The 17,623-nt window shown below is 40.8% G+C and overlaps 2 protein-coding genes across 2 annotated transcripts; both read left to right on the top strand.

Moving 5' to 3' along the window:
* Positions 1-439: 439 nt before the first annotated feature.
* LOC121874726 (cuticle protein 8-like) lies at positions 440-3,266 on the top strand. The gene is made up of 4 exons (XM_042379003.1): positions 440-501; positions 2,192-2,266; positions 2,750-2,887; positions 3,014-3,266. Exons 1-4 carry the CDS (start codon positions 490-492, stop codon positions 3,137-3,139), a joined length of 351 nt encoding a protein of 116 aa, XP_042234937.1. The 5' UTR covers positions 440-489; the 3' UTR covers positions 3,140-3,266.
* Positions 3,267-6,791: 3,525 nt separating this feature from the next.
* On the top strand, positions 6,792-9,917 carry LOC121874724 (cuticle protein 7-like). Its single transcript, XM_042379002.1, has 4 exons — positions 6,792-6,851; positions 7,555-7,683; positions 8,197-8,331; positions 8,635-9,917. Exons 1-4 carry the CDS (start codon positions 6,840-6,842, stop codon positions 8,758-8,760), a joined length of 402 nt encoding a protein of 133 aa, XP_042234936.1. The 5' UTR covers positions 6,792-6,839; the 3' UTR covers positions 8,761-9,917.
* Positions 9,918-17,623: the final 7,706 nt, after the last annotated feature.

Raw genomic sequence — 17,623 nt, 5'->3', positions numbered from 1 at the left:
AATACAAACAATACGAGAGTGAGAATAAAAGTAATATTAAGAGAGAGAGAGAGAGAGAGAGAGAGAGAGAGAGAGTCAATGATCAAAATATAATATAAAGCAAACGAATATAAACTGAATAGAGAGAGAGAGAGAGACAGAGAGACAGAGAGGCAGTATAGTAATGAGTGACACCTCTGAACGCGAAGACCCTAACCACCCAAACTTTAAAACTCGCCACTAGTATCTTTCAACACCAGCAGACTGTGACTAAACCAGTGGCGTCACAAATCAAGCGAGTGTAAGTCATGTTGGGCGTGAGGGTGAGGTGCCTGGTAGGGCGTGACACTGATCTGACACGGCCGCCAAGGGAGAGCCACGGTGGGTGTCCTTGGCTCGTGCACCACCTCTCAGCGGGTATATAAAAGACCAATGGGGCAAGCTGTAGTCATTAACTCGTCAACCTCACCAGCTGATACATATCTACCTGTACTCACCTCTCCCCCAAAAATGATCTTCCAAGTAAGTTAACAGGTTCATTACAGGTGTTGATCGAAATAATAGGCTCACTACAGGTGTTAAGATGATAGGTTCACTACAGGTGTTGATTAAGATAATAGGTTCACTACAGGTGTTGATTAAGATAATAGGCTCACTACAGGTGTTGATCAAGATAATAGGCTCACTAGATGTGTTGATTAAGATAACAGGCTGACTACAGGTGTTGATTAAGATAACAGGCTGACTACAGGTGTTGATCAAGATAACAGGCTCACTACAGGTGTTGATCAAGATAACAGGCTCACTACAGATGTTGAACAAGATCCATTAGCGCTAATTGACTTTCTAGTACTTTAAAGTTTCTCCAAATTGGTGATCGAGGTAAAATAGCTCTGATTAGTGATTTCCTATTTATAGTCATTCTCAGCCCCAGGTGTGTAAAGACTCCTGGATGGAGTTTACCTGGAGATTAATGACGTTAGGGAGAAAGTTGTTAAGTTGGTTGTTCCTCATTAACGAAACAAATAAGGTTTTCTCTTTTTTAACCCAAACGTCATTCACTTGGAGAAAATAAATGGGATGGGGAAAAAAGTGATACTAACTATAATAGTGATAATTTAATTTATTTTTTTTTTGGCTTTGTCATAATATAGTAAGCAATCTATTTCTAGCAATGAATGAGGTCAAACATTCTTTCAACACTGAGGCCTTATCATAAAGTAAGGAAGCGTACAGGTAATGTAGGTTCATTTGCATTGTCATTTATGTCAGCACACGACCAAAACACCTAATTAATATAGAGAGAAAATTGATTAAAATGGAGTGAAAAAATCCCATTCTCCCTTACCTATATGATCGTAGCTGTACAAGTATTATAAACCGACATTAATTATTTACTCAATATATCGGTATCAATTTTAACACTTTCACTACTGTGTTATTAGTCAGGGTGATCTTATCCTCATGTTAGAAAGAAAAAAAAAAGATTAACCATTAAAATATGTTTCCTATCCCAACGAGAAACTGGGATGACTGGAACAGCATAAAAGACTCCTACTAGACATTAAAGACTCCTACTAGACATTAAAGACTCCTACTAGACATTAACTTTATATCCCAGAGCCATCCTTGTGCCTCTCAGTCCTACTTTTTCTCGGGACAATCGAGCGGTCAGGGACTAAGATGCGATGACTTGGTGTTTTAAATCCATATAAAGGTCACACTCTCATTACAACACCACGACAACACGTTATTTTCCTCCCAGTAAACCAAACACCGAGGATCCTGACCAACTTGTTTACAGTGACAATTTACAATGAATTCTTCGATCTGTATTCCTTCCATACCCTTCGTAAATTGGTTCACTATTAAGTCTGTCAACGACATTATTTCACTCTTCTCTACAGGAGTCGATCACGATGATTATTATATTTGAACTGACAGGTCATATAGGTCTCACTTCTAACTTACCCAAACCAACAGGGCTGGAGGCAGTCCTAACAGGCCCAAAGCCTAATAGTTGGGGATGGTGCGGTAGTGTGGGTCTACAAGAATTAGTATTCGGTCCCATTTGACCTGGAACTTTCATAACCAGGTAAGACAACATCTCTTACACTGTCAACACACCGTAACCAGTAGTGTACACCTCCACTTACCATTTTTCCTTATAATTGTGAATAAAGTGTCTGAACCTTACTTCTCATCTCACCAGGTTGCTGTAGCTGTGTTGGTGGTGGTGGTGGGCGCCCTGGCTCACCCAGACGGCTACGAGCCCGCCTACCCTTCCGTAAGTAAACAAACCTCTGACACTGTTATGTTACACTGTGAGTGTTATTCTTTCTTGCACTGAAGTAACTTGACCATCCAATGGTGTGACGGGATATATTAAAACTTATTTATCAAAGTCCGTATAAGAACTATGTATGGCGAACGCCATTCACAAACCAGGACACAGTGAATATAGATTGTTTTGTCAGTTCTCTAGAGGTGAACTAGCAATAACTTAGAGCAATATACTATGGTAAGGTTGTAGTAGCCAGTAGTGATCTAGCACATGGCTGGCCATCCTACTGTCACCACGTACTGACTAGCTTTCAGTAGAGATATTGAAAACGGATATAGTGATAAACGTAAACACGTTTTAGCTCATGAAGTCCAATATGACTTCTTGTTTACGATAATCAACACAGAGCCTAAAAACATAATTATTAACATTGCCCACTCGTCAGCTCACTATAAATATTTTAACTACCCACCTACACCCTCCCAGGAGCCTCTACCCTACCACTTCAACTACGCCGTCCACGACGACTACAAGGGCACACACTTCGGACAGAACGAGAAATCGGACGGTGATGCTGTCTATGGCTCCTACACCGTCGCGCTCCCTGACGGACGCAAACAAACAGTATGTTCTTATGCGAAAACAGTATCATTCAAAGGACGGCATCTGAATTTCGGTGATTTGCTTTATTTTGTGAAGTAAAACATTGTCAAATACTAAACATACGCATGTGCTCTCCTCCCCTCCCAGGTGGACTACACAGCTGACCACTACAAGGGCTTCGTGGCCAAGGTCAGCTACGACGGACAGGCCAAACACCCCAAGCACTATGGTCCTGCCGTCACCTTCAAGCAGAACGGCGGGGGATACCACTGAACGCCGGCCGGAAGGAGTGTACACCAACAGCTACCAAGGAAGGCTGTCAATGCACCTGTAACCATCATCTGTACAGGTTACTAAATTATGTAAACACTAGATCAAAATAATATACTAATTAGCACTACCTGAGAAACTTTATTTATTCATCCTAAATCCTTCTAAAATTCTAACCTCTATTGAACTGTTCCCTCAAGGCTTTTTTCACAATACTGCTTCCAAACCTCCCGAATATACTGGCCAACTCCAACCATGATGACACTACTAAACCAGGTTAACACTTTACAAACTCTTTTTAATTAACAATAGAACCAGTGAAGGACAAACACTTTTACTTCACCGAGAGAAAACTTTCGGTACAAATTTACGACATCGTATTCAAGAGTTTAAGTCATCTTAGTCGAGAAGTTACTGTACTCAAGGGGTAAATCATAGTACTCAAGGGGTAAATCATAGTACTCAAGGGGTAAATCATTGTACTCAAAATTTTAAATATCTTACTCGTTTGGTTTACTTGCTGTACTCAGGAGGTTGGCATAGTACTCAAAAAACTTCAAAATTACTCAACAAAATGACCAACAAGGGGATAAGAATATAAAGATCCTCGCCATAGTAACAATAATCCCTTGTAGCAGGTGCAACAGTTACCAAAGAACCGTAAAGGTGTTGCAGTAAAGACGAGACGGATCACACGCTCTCCAGCCCACACATAACAAGTGAACCAATTAAAAGATCGGGGTCACGCAGGGGAAGCATCTCACAAAATTTTCCCCCCTTTGATCACCTTGTCTCAGATATTTCACCTCCTTTATCTGGAGCAACAGAGAGGAAGAATTATCACCTGACTACAAAGACATCAATGAGAACTTTTACTTTGATGTTTCAAATCCCAACTCAAATATGACGGAAACTAATATTAAATATAAAAAAAAATACGTGATTTGTTTAATAATACGAATTCAAGTCACAGGTGAATATTGTAAGTGATTGATAAATATTGTAACTCTAACATAACGACTTTAATAAGGTAAAAAAAAATATAAAAAATATTATCGTATTGCAGACGCCTGATTTATAATACATTATAATTTTGAGTTTCCATTTATCTAACTATCACATAAAATAAAAATATTACGATCTTACAAATGAAATATATCGTAAAATAAAATGTATCGTAAAAATAAAATGTATCGTAAAAATAAAATGTATCGTAAAAATAAAATGCATCGTAAACATTAAATATATCGTAAAAATAAAATGTATCGTTAAATAAAAGATATCTTAAACATAACAAGAATCATAAAAATATAAATACTCTGAAAATAACAGAAATCAAAGGTCAGCCTCAAAGTGGCTTTTAAATGTCAGGATAAAAAAGATACGACATAAGTAGACGATCATTTGTTTTCTCGCACGCTCGACTGACATTAATTTAGACCTCGACATCGACACCAGTGCCAACATCGACGCCAGTGATGTTCAAATTCCCACAGTCTGTCAAAACTTCAGCGCCAGTGACCTACAACGCCTGAACCCAACGGCAGTCATTCAGTATCGATACCTGATAACAGCAACAACAACGCAACAACGACTTCGTAAATAGCCGACCGAAACTGACAATCCGACATCAACACCTATGACTTCAACGACAAGGCTGACGACAACGACAACGCAAAAGCCAGTGACTTATGGACAAGCTTATATGACGACAACGCCGATAGTCAACCGATAGTCAACCGATAGTCAAATAAATCATTTTAAAAATAAACAGAGAGAGAGACCATTAATATTTTTTTGTTTTTTGCATTACTGAGCGAATACAGTACTTTTTTTCCCACTCGAGTGTACTGTACATTTGGAAGTTGGCAGATACATACATGCACAGTGCTTGACGCGTTGCAGCAGGCTGAAGTAGAGAGCATCGTGAAAGTAATGGGGGAGGTGAAGGGATGATGGACAGGGGCAGAGGAGGGAGAGGGAATTCGGAGTTGTGGTTGGGATTGCGTATGAGCTTTGGCGTGTGTAAAATAATAATAATAATAAACGGTTTATTAATAGAGTTGCAGCCGGTGGTCAGCATCAACAGAGGAAGGAAAAAATCAGGAGGTGCACAATGATAACACAACGACACATAAAAAACAACAGAGGACCCAGCAGCCAAGGAGTCCCCTGGTAGACCGCACCTTGCCACACATCCCTCCTCCTGCCATCATCACAGGTCTTTATGGTGAGCTAATTACACTATTCACCAGCGCGTACGTATGATATACAGGTATACTAGTGAAAGCCAACAAGCGGCTAATTCCTTTATCTCGAATACAGACGTTGTGGGAAGGGCGAGGGATTTTGTGGTTAGGACTTCCTTGTTATGGCTTCTGTTTAGTTACCGTGCTTCCATTTATTTAATATTCATGGTTATGAGTGGTCGAGACAACATGTCATAATATATAACAGAGGGCTTGCGTAAATATGTAAACGTACGTGGGTACTTGTATCTGATTCTTGGGATCATCTAAAGATTACACAAACGAGTTTATTTCACTTGCTAACCTAACTGAACATAGCATAACTCTCCCAGGTGGCGTTAACCACCCCTTCTGTCTGGTGCCGCCTCTGTGCTGAATAAAAATCGTCTGGCGTCAGCTAAATTACATACGAAAAGTGGCGTCCCCGTAGTGAAGAAGTCAAAGTGGTTAATATCCAGGTAAAAAAAGCTGGGGCGTCCAATATTCAGTTCTATACGTTCAAACCTGTAATTCGTATAAATAAATCATGAGCTGTTATAATTAACGTACACAATGTGTAATAGCATCAAATTATTCACTACTTCTGCTGCTGCTTTAGCTAAAGTACTACAGGTGTGACTTATCATGATCAAGTCTACTTTGTTTCACTAGAAAATTAATTTTGAAAGTCAAATCTCTCTAAACAAATGGTATACTGTTACAAAGTTGTCTGATGAAAATACAAAAAAAATGGTCATTCAACACACACAGGAGGACTATTATAATATAAAAATACACCTCAGGGATACTGACGTACATTACACTGATGAAATTTGTCATCAGTTAACAGAAACATCAACGAGTGACGAGACTTTTTTCTACCCTGGGAAGGGAGGGTCAAACTCCGCAGGATTTAATTTCAATACGATAGCTTCTGAGTCTGCCCATTGTTTGTCCATTTGCCTCACCAGATATTTGTTACCCTTCCCTCTCGAGTTAAACAGGCTGTCCGTTCCTCTTGATATACAGTAAAGCTAATTATAATCTTCAGTTTTCGAAAAAATAAAAATAAAAATACAAAACAGAATATAACGAGCGTATTACTAATGTGAACTGCCAAAAAAACCCACCATCTTACAATTTATACAGGACTTAAACACATTATAATTAGTCCATATACACTAGACTACTTTCACAAACATACAACTCAAAGTGTCTGATGTAATTACTCATCATCCCCTGATGTAATATGGACCACCCGAGGCACTATTGACCAATAACCAACTTCCTTGTGAGTGCCAGACGGGAGGAGGTGCCGTAACCTCTCTGGTGGGAGTGGCAGGGACTCACACAGGGAGGTGGAGGGAGGGAGGGAGGATGGGTGGTCAGAACTGGTATATAAGCAAGTGGAGGGGGAAGAGATCACAGTCACCATTACCAGGTTGTTGGCAGCACTTCTCGCACTCCTCTCCAGTATGTTTGCTAAGGTTATTATTACATCTCACGCACCTCAACTTACAAACGAAACTCACCTGTGCTATATTAAGAACGACACAGTCATAACTCGGCCAGACATCATCGGAGTGGAACCATCTCGACACAAGCGCATCATCCATCCCCAATTATACCACGTGAAGTGAATTTTAGTTGAATATTTTTGTAATAGTTTAAGTTACGACCTTTTAACTATAGAGACAACTTCTGATGATAGATATAGACTTACAGGCATTCAGTCTGTTGTAACCTAGCCCCCCCCCCTCCCCTATAGTCAGGATTGGGGGAAGATAATGAATTCAAAAGTCTCCTGCGGTCATTTAAAGCTGAACATTAAGCTCTTCTGTGGCCAACGTGACAGCGTTTATCTGCCAACACACGAGAAACCTTCCTGAAGTTACAACTGACGGCGGTGACTTACTAACGATGAGTAAGGGTAAAACTAAGAGTAGATGTTACGATTTCTTTTACTTTCATAATCTTTTTTTTTCTTAGAGTTGAAGGCTATTACTCCTCCGCACTGATGGACAATTATCTGTAATATTCGAAAAATTTTATACGCACCATTTTCTGTTTGTTTTAATTGCTCTTATTATTATTTACCCTAAGCTATCACAAGGCACATAACAATAGAATGAAGAACAACAACATTAGTCACCTTCAAAATGTATCATGTCGTCCTCGTCATTATCACAGGTTCCTCGTCTCCCGATCTGCGTGGGCGTGATGGTGGTAGTGTTGTTAGTGGGGGTAGTGGCAGCGCGCCCTTCCCTACCAGCAGATCCACCCTACGCCCCTCCCTACTCCCAGCCCTCCTACAAGCAGGTCTGTGTCCCTCACCTCTCTGTTACCTGTCCCTTACCACTACCTTATGTCTCTTGCTTTCCAGAGTCGACTGTCACTTGTTGAAATATTTACACCGTGCGGGTTTTGTGAATTGCTTTTTTAAGGGGTGACTATCGTGACGGGACACACACACACACACACACACACACACACACACACACACACACACACACACACACACACACACACACACACACACACACTAACATGACCTTTTAAATGCCCTATGATAATAAATTTGTTAACTTATTAAAAAAAATGGAAAATGAAACTCTTGAACTAATACAAAAAATCATTAAACATAATATGAACTTCTATTAACTAAAATAATAATTGAACGACCACTTCAAGAACATTTAAACATTCAGTCATAACAGGAACTTACGAACACTCATAAACATTAATGCATTGTCGTAAGTTAGAAATTCATACGATAAAAAAAAATTACCATTCGATAGGTTGGTAATAAAACTAATTAAATATGTCCACCAGGGTCGGCCATACTCGTTCAGGTACGGGGTGAAGGACGACTACGCAGGCGCTGATTATGGCCAGGACGAGACCTCTGATGGGCACCTGGTGAAGGGGTCGTACTTCGTGGCGCTCCCCGACGGCCGCCTCCAAACCGTAACGCCATATTTTTTTTTCCTTCTAGTTTTTGTATTGTGGATCTAATGATTATTATCTGTTGCTTTTTATTGATACTGTTATTGCATCTTGGTGTATTTTATTCATTCTTCTGCAACAACTCGGCAATTCCATTATCTTGCAAAGGATCACCTGAAGAATATCCTCTCTAGCATATTTAACCTTAGGATTAATCACCCTAATTCTATTTTGGGCAAATGAGGTGATGTTACGTTGGGTTTGGTTGACTTGGTTGGGTTAGGTTGGGTGATCTCATAATAAAACACTGTTATTCGATCACAGGTGAAGTACCAGGCGGACCACGTCATCGGATACGTGGCAGACGTGGAGTTTGATGGTGACGCCCAACACCCCATCGCCCAGTACGGCGGCCCCATCACCTTCAAGCCCAGCTCCCGCCCTTCATAGTCCCATCACACGTCACCTTCAGCGTCACTTTCAGGCCCAGCCACCCACCTTTTACAATTCCGTCACACGTTAGCGTCAACTTCAGGTTCATCTGCCGCCCTAGATATTCCCGTCACACCTCACCTTCAAAGACTACGGTCACCTTTCAGCCATTTACCAATTCATGACGAGTCATACTCATCCCAACCACATGCACAAGCCCACCACGACCATGTTCATCAGTTTCAGCGTCATCCACTGATCATGACACCGTCACCTTCAAGGTCACCCACTATCACCATCCTATCAACTTCAGGATCACCAATCGATCATGACCATCACCTTCAATCCCATCCACTGACTATGACCATCACCTTCACCTCCACACATCGATCCTCCTTCTATGAGACACATCCTACACACTAAAGTTGACCTCCCCGCTGCTAGTGGCTTCCTCTTAACTCCTCCACCTTAACAGTCACCGAGTCATGAACTTGTCTCACTACATAAGGTATCTTGTTGTGGCAGTAGTTGTAGTAACAGGTTATACAGACACACTCGTCAACACTTCCTGGTCCCACTCACTACATTCATCAGTAACAATGTATAGGGAATATATTCATTCATTTGTTAACGATAATATATTCTCCAGGCAGTGTTAATGTTAATCTGGACGATATTAATTGGGAGGTGTGTAATATATTAACGAACACACAGGTAATATTAATGATAATACCTTTGTGTATATTCCCTCTATATCTCAGAAGAGAGGTAAAGGTGGGGTATTTTTTCACATATATTTCTGATAGTGACAAAGACAAACACAGTGATGATTAATGACTGAGAATAATAAAAACAAGTCGCCGGTGACCCAGACACAGAGCAGCAGACTGTAAATCAATCGGGTATTTTTTGGTTCAGTTAGGGTAGAGTTAAGCTCCCCTGTCCTGGCGTACTGACTTAATTAATAACTTGGTAATTGAAAAACTGAGCCAAAAATAATAACTACAAATTATTATTATTCATATAATTTTTTTTATAACGTTATATCAAGTGTGAATGACTGCCCGAAATGTTTAACACTTTAGAGAAAATTTTAATAATTTTTTTTCGCAATAAAACACCTCGGTATATACAATATCCATATAAGCTTTAAATCCCTTTCCATTGTTATAAATAAATAAAGTTATAAAAACAGATTAGTTGATTTTTAACCCAATAGTTTCCACATCCAATTTGTTAACATACACGATACAGTGAATAATAATAATAAAAATAATAAAAATAAGTGTATGATTGACAGCCTGGATGATTTAGTAAGTACCTATATTGTATTGTATGTATTGTAATCTCAAACAAATCCTAACTTTCCTTATTCTAACTCATAAGCGGTCAAGGGATTTTCACGTTTTTTTTTTATTTTAAGTTATTACAGATCTAGGTTAACTGTAACGTCAGTATTAAATGTAATATTTAATAGCTACCCCTAAGGTGTAAATTTTCCCACTCAACACACCGTTTTCTTTGTTGCCACACACCCACACACTGTTTACAATCCACTTATGTTAATGATTTTCCTATTTTTTTTCATTGCATCGTATCACCAGTTACTCTCACACTATTAACTGTTCATCTTTTACTAAATCATGAATACTGAACATATTTGATACGGCATTTTTGTCATGTTTCATCCTAATGTTTCTTTTTAATAAAACTTTACTACAATTTATTCCACTAATATTAAATGCAGATGTTTCTATAATTAAGAGTCATTTATACGTGAGGATTGATGAACACCTCCCCTCCCCCCTCGATAACGACCCGCCCACGACTGGATGACGACCCGACCACGATTGGATAAAGGACAAGCCCACGACCTGAACCTGATAACGACCCTCTCTATCTCTCAATACAGGGAAAAATTAAAGTAGTAATTTTCGAAGCTCTGGACCCTGGAAGAGGTAGCGGCGTCACATGAGAAGCGTGAAATTACCTTTATATTCCAACTAGGTCCCAGAAAATGAGTGTCCGTCCCCCACCCCCTACCACCGTGTGCCTGGAGGACAACAAACAATGATCGGGACGGGACGGACGGTCGGAAAGACGGGTGGACGGACGGACGGATGCACGGACGTGGTCTTCTCATTCAGGTATACACACTCCTGCCTCGGTCACTGACTTGGGTACAAATTCAGGGTTCATTAAACTACTTTAGCATTACGATCTGCAGTGTCCTCAGTGTAGTTACATGATGATTAGACGCCCCAGATGGATTATATGAATAGCGACACCATCTGTACTATCAACAAACTTACAGTACATTATGAGTCTACAGTTAACAACCATATATAGAATTGCACTCTCCTTCACCATATTCCCTCGCTACTCTCCCTCACTTTCAATCACCATCGCCCAAAGGTATCACTCAACATTATCACACACCATCCCGCGGTGAAAGTGATTTTTTTTTCGGTGCAACACTCAAATAAAAAATTTGTTTCTTTACGTCATTGTGCAATGTAACCATGCAAAATGACTTCCTCGTCCCCCAAGCAGAGGCGAGACAGATGGTCGACCGGGAAATAACACCCTCGCCGCCACCACCAGCACCAGCGGAAGGTTCTTACTGTCGAGATGATAATGTTTTCTTCGTAGCTCCAAGCATGACATTAAATCCAAGGACGTCGAGTACAGGTAGAGGAAACGAAATAATCCACTGAAATAAACTATTAATATCTGGACTACATCTGAGGGTCTCCATATGGTAGACACGTTCAGTACAAACTTAACAAAGCTGGATTTTTATTCTTTAACCCCACGGCCGAGATTAAATGTAAATACTGTACATATTTATAGTTTATATATAAATGGTCAAGTAAAAATTATCCAGGGCTGTGAACTACCCCACACCCAGGATACGTGGTGTTTCTAGCAACACTGTACACGTGGCAGAGAAAGGTTTATTTCCTTAATGTTTACTAGTTATTATCTAATGCAGGAACTGACCTTTTCATCTGTGCTTAAAAGCCTTACATGTAGAAGCATGTTGAAGACTTACAACGATAATGAAACAACTTACAGATTTTTATTTATTTATTTTTATTTTTTTTTCTCAGTCGAAAACAATTCTGAACCTCTTCCCCTCCACTCTATGAAATATATCCATTAGTCTGTCAAATACTAATAATATAATAATATAACCATGTAACTAAACCTGTCACATAGAAAGGTAGCGCACAATCTGATTTATATTTTATTTGTTTTTAAATTTAACACGAGTAGGAAAGCCAGAGGCAAATTTCCACATTTCCGCATTGTTGTTATACAAGCCCACTCCACGAGTCATATTAATTAATTTTATTAAAACTTTTATAATATCATAAAGGAGTGATGTACAGACTCCTATGTCTCTACCACCTTCTATAATAATGTACTATATATCTAAATGAGGTATGACCTGAGATTAGGTATAGACAAGTGAGATATATAAACTGGGGCATCACTCGGCCAGTACACCAAATTATCATTATCTGACCCCCGAACCGAAGTGAGAAGGGTACTGGTGTGACCTTCAACTTTGACCCTTCATTAGGAGCGAGTAACACCCTAGCACTGACCTTGACGCCTGACCTTCACTCGCTGTAGGATACCATCTGACCTTGAACCCTGACTTCATCTGGGACCAAAGAACTATTGACCCCGGGACTTAGATGTCTGACCTTTCTTTCCACGGAGTCCATATTACCTTCGTCACCAGAGAGCAGACAGAGGGGTGCCGAGGACCGTGGGTGGCAAGTTTGAAGTGGCATCGTCCTTTACCCCAATAATGAATAAATCACACCCATGAAGGAATACCCAGACAATAAAACACCCAGGACATATGTGAAAAGGAGAAGTGAAAGGAGCAAAAAAGGAGGAAGAAGGTATAAGAGGCAAAAAGAGGGAGAAAGAAGACAGGAGAAGTACGGATAGAAGTGGAAAGAAAATGGATGAAAGAAAAAGTTGAAATCAGAGGGAAATAAATCAGGAAATATAGAGAAAGATGAGAAAAGAACAAAAAGGGGAGAAAAGAAGAAAAATATAAATCAACAATACCAGAAGAAGAAGAAGAAGAAGAAGAAGAAGAAGAAGAAGAAGAAGAAGAAGAAGAAGAAGAAGAGCAAAAGTAAAACGAAAAATGTTGAGATGAGGAAGAAGAGTAGACGCATAGACGCCTCAACAAGTAGTTCCTGCCTCGAATTAAGTACAACTACTGTCCATAGGCCTATGAGAGAGAGAGAGAGAGAGAGAGAGAGAGAGAGAGAGAGAGAGAGAGAGAGAGAGAGAGAGAGAGAGAGAGAGAGAGATATTAGGAAATGTGAGGCAGGGAGTGGCAGGTGACAGACGGAACTGGCAGTAACGGAGAAGGGATGACCATTGGAGGACAGCTGTTTATATGGTAATTTGACATCCCCGACACCTATTACGACCACCACCCCTTGACAGCTGTAACTACCTGAACCACCATCATCACCACCCTTACCAACACCATCACTACTTTCACCAGCACCCTTGCCAGCACCATCATTACCATCTCCACCATCATTATTATCACCATTATTATCGACTGCTACTAACATAACAACCACCACCATCTCTACTAGAACCACCATTACCATCACCACCACCACTACTACTACTAAAATCACCACCACCACTACTACTAAAATCACCACCACTACTACTACAACTAACTACCACCACCCCCACCACTATTACTACCACCACCATCACCATCACCCAAGCCAAGTTCCTCTCCCTCCCCAGAACATTTCATTTCCTGGGTGACGGAGTTATCCATGTACAGGTGACGCAACGCCTAGATTCCCCTCCAGGTAATATCAACATAACTCATACCTGGTCTCCGTGTTGTGGTGCGAGTAGCAGATGGAAGGGTGCGACAGATGCGATAACAACAGGATTGGTGTGAGAGGCAGGAGGAGCTACTATGAGGGGTGAGACAGTAGCAAAATAAACAGGTTAAGTGTGAAAAGACGAGTTAGTTATGTGTGCGACAGAGAAAGAGCGGAAGGGTGAGAAAGTTACATCATCAACACATAAGTATGCCACACCCTCCCACGTCTTGAGGCTTACACTTATTTAGACATTCCAGCCAGGTTAGAACGTCTTCACGCTCCTTACTCAACTAACACCTCGCTAATAATGGCCGCTCATCAACCCAAAACCATGACGTTAATCTGACATTTCGTAAAATTACATCATAGTAGTCGTCGTAAAATTGAATAACACATAACGAGTTTGCCAGTACCTTAGATCCATATTCGTACCGTCAATGTTTTAAAGAGGTGAGAGAAATTGAATGCTAAAACGCCAAAATTAAACCACGAATCTACCATGACTACAAAACATTATCTTAAACTTATCTGTTGAGTCATTGTTTAATGTACGAATCTTAGGAGAGAATACAGATGCAACTTTGTATTCAATATGTGAGAGTGAGGTAGTGATGCGTATTACAGTATGATTGACAATATGGGAGATAGTCAGGTTGAGATTGGTTTAGTGTTGATTAAAATAACAATATTCATCAACACAATACCTTTCTGGTCCTTCTGTATCATGTAAGGAGAAACGTCGTCACTTCCAATATTCAACTCTCTCTCTCTCTCTCTCTCTCTCTCTCAATCTTTCTTTTTCTTCCCATTTTCTATCTCCGTCTGTTCCTACACAAAAAATCAGGCTAGACCTTCGAGTTACGTGTTTAAGCTTATTCTCCTCCACAGTATTGAGAAATGGCCAAGCGACTACTTCCCCGTCGGAGCAACAAGCTATAATGAGGGCTTAGGGGGGATATTTTAGGCGCTCCGGTGAGTGTGGTGTGCCGCAGGGTGAAGATTGTGGTCCCGCAGTAACATTGTGGTCACAGTCACGAGCTTGACCAGGACCTGACATAATAGAACCCATCGAACTCAGTCTTAAAGGAGCCTTGCTATGGGTTGTCCTACACACGATCAGCAATACGAAATGCCTGACACTGGCCGTTATAAAAGACATACCAGAACAGAACCCATGCAACAGAACTCAAATAGAACTCATTCCAGAGTTCTAGCGATAAAACCCGCCTCACAGGACACACCTAGAAGAGAAACCATCCGGCAGAACCCGCCTTACCACAATCACATATAATAAAAAGGTTGAGTGGGGGAGTCTCGCCCTTCTAATGACAACTTTGACACACGTGAGACTCGGGAAGGAAGAAACTTTTATGACTCACTGATGGACAAATGGCTACTGTTTTCCTTTTTCTCAGCGAATACCCGTGTTTTCCTCACCACACCACTCATAACTCACACACACACACACACACACACACACACACACACACACACACACACACACACACACACACACACACACACACACACACACACACACACACACACACACACACACACACACACACACACACACACACACACACACACACACACACACACACACACACACACACACACACACACACACACACACACACACACACACACACACACACACACACACACACACACACACACACACACACACACACACACACACACACACACACACACACACACACACACACACACACACACACACACACACACACACACACACACACACACACACACACACACACACACACACACACACACACACACACACACACACACACACACACACACACACACACACACACACACACACACACACACACACACACACACACACACACACACACACACACACACACACACACACACACACACACACACACACACACACACACACACACACACACACACACACACACACACACACACACACACACACACACACACACACACACACACACACACACACACACACACACACACACACACACACACACACACACACACATACACACACACACACACATACACACACACACACACACACACACACACACACACACACACACACACACACACACACACACACACACACACACACACACACACACACACACACACACACACACACACACACACACACACTCTTTCCTCAGCATCTACACCTTCCTCAATGACTCCTACCTCACCATCCACATCTCTCTCACCAGTGACTCCTCCGTTACCATCCACTCCTCCCTGACCTCCTATCACCTTAAAATCAACTCCTCCCTCATCTACACCACCCCTCACCACCTTACCCTCCCCTACTCTCCATCTATTACACCAACCTTTCATACCAAAATAACACACCCTGTAACCCACCTATTCATTCACACCACCACCACACACCAAAGAAGCGTTAATATAATAAGTATACTGAATTATGAAGGAATTTCAATGACTTTCTTGGAGGCAACACCAACACTGGAACTTGTACAAAAAGACAATCGTGGAAAATGTAACTAAGCATCATATTCTCACCTTCAGTAACCACAAGAACATGATGGGTAATGAAGACTCGCCTGACCTGATGACGATGGTATAAGTTAGTTCTACCACAGGTGTATAATTGTTGTGTATCAATAATTCCCATGAGACTAATACAGTATATGACAGTGTAAAGACACTTCTTTATAAAGCTGGTAATATTAGTTAACTGGAGCAAGACTAAAAGATATCAACGTCTTGTTTTAATCTCAATGAAACGCGTCAACTTCTAAAAACTTCGGATGTTAAACAAGAGAGACATAACCGTTCAGTTCACAGGTGTAAAAAAAATATTGACAGGACTGGTGACTAACTAATGGGAAATTAAAAAAACAAAACAAATCATGTAACTCAAACTAAAACACCACCACAGAATCAGTCACATAAACCAAATGCAAATCAAGTCCATTATTCGAATTTATTTTACCTATACCTGCCGAAACACCTGGTGGGCTGACTTCACGGCCAGAACTCATGGGTTAATTCTGACAAGTTGCTCAAAGTGTAAACGTGATCAAACTAGACTGAGCTACGTGGCCAGCAAACACTAACAGTTTCATTGATCAGAGGACCATGAATGCGAGCTGCAGGTGTACGGGGGCTGCCAGGTACACACACGAGACTTCAAACTCAGGTAAAGTCTAAGTTAATTCCAGGTGAAACTGAAGCTGTTCGTAAACTTAATTTGCCAAAGATGGTATATAATCTTCTCGTCTAATTTTAATATATCAATCAATACTAGTTATTCAGTGTATGGTTACAACGATAAAACACACACACACACACACACACACACACCTCACACACACACACACACACACACACACACACACACACATATACAACTCCCAAACCCCCCTCACCCATTAGCACCTCCTCCTGCTCCCCATCTCCCCCCCTCTCTTCCTCCTCCTCCCTCTCTTCCTCCTCCTACCTCTCTTCCTCCTCCTACCTCTCCTGTAAACACAAGTAACACGATAAGGAGCACCCTAAACACGTAATAAGCTCACCCCCTAACAACACACACCTGACACCCTCATCCATCCATCCTTGTAACTGTTAGGCACATGTATACTGTCGTGTAAACGTATATATGTATGAGAGAAATATGTGTGTGTCTGTGTGTGTAAATTATCACTGACCTGAAACCTCCATATACCTGTACTAACATCCTTAATTAACACCTGTACCGCTATAGCATTCTCAATTAACAAAATGAAATTGAATTAAACAGAAAATATCAGGAAAAATATTAGGCCGAGAAGAAGAAATCAAGACTAATTTATTTTTTTGCAAACAATTCGTTTTATTAGTCATTACGGCCGTTCGTTCGTTCGTCCGTCCGTCAACTTTCAAAAAAGCAATCGACAGCTGGACTGAAATCGTACTTTGCGTTTTATGTAATTTGCAACATTCACACG

The sequence above is a fragment of the Homarus americanus genome, unplaced genomic scaffold (genome assembly GCF_018991925.1).
Source record: "Homarus americanus isolate GMGI-L3 unplaced genomic scaffold, GMGI_Hamer_2.0 scaffold40841, whole genome shotgun sequence".
Lineage (NCBI taxonomy): Eukaryota > Metazoa > Arthropoda > Malacostraca > Decapoda > Nephropidae > Homarus > Homarus americanus.
Note: the sequence above shows the minus strand (reverse complement) of the source record. Positions and strands in the feature narration are given on the sequence as shown.

Coding starts and splice junctions, on each gene's coding strand:
- LOC121874726 (XM_042379003.1), top strand. Junction 2,267..2,749: donor ACGAGCCCGCCTACCCTTCC/GTAAGTAAACAA, acceptor ACACCCTCCCAG/GAGCCTCTACCCTACCACTT. Junction 2,888..3,013: donor CTGACGGACGCAAACAAACA/GTATGTTCTTAT, acceptor CTCCCCTCCCAG/GTGGACTACACAGCTGACCA.
- LOC121874724 (XM_042379002.1), top strand. Junction 7,684..8,196: donor CCCAGCCCTCCTACAAGCAG/GTCTGTGTCCCT, acceptor TATGTCCACCAG/GGTCGGCCATACTCGTTCAG. Junction 8,332..8,634: donor CCGACGGCCGCCTCCAAACC/GTAACGCCATAT, acceptor ATTCGATCACAG/GTGAAGTACCAGGCGGACCA.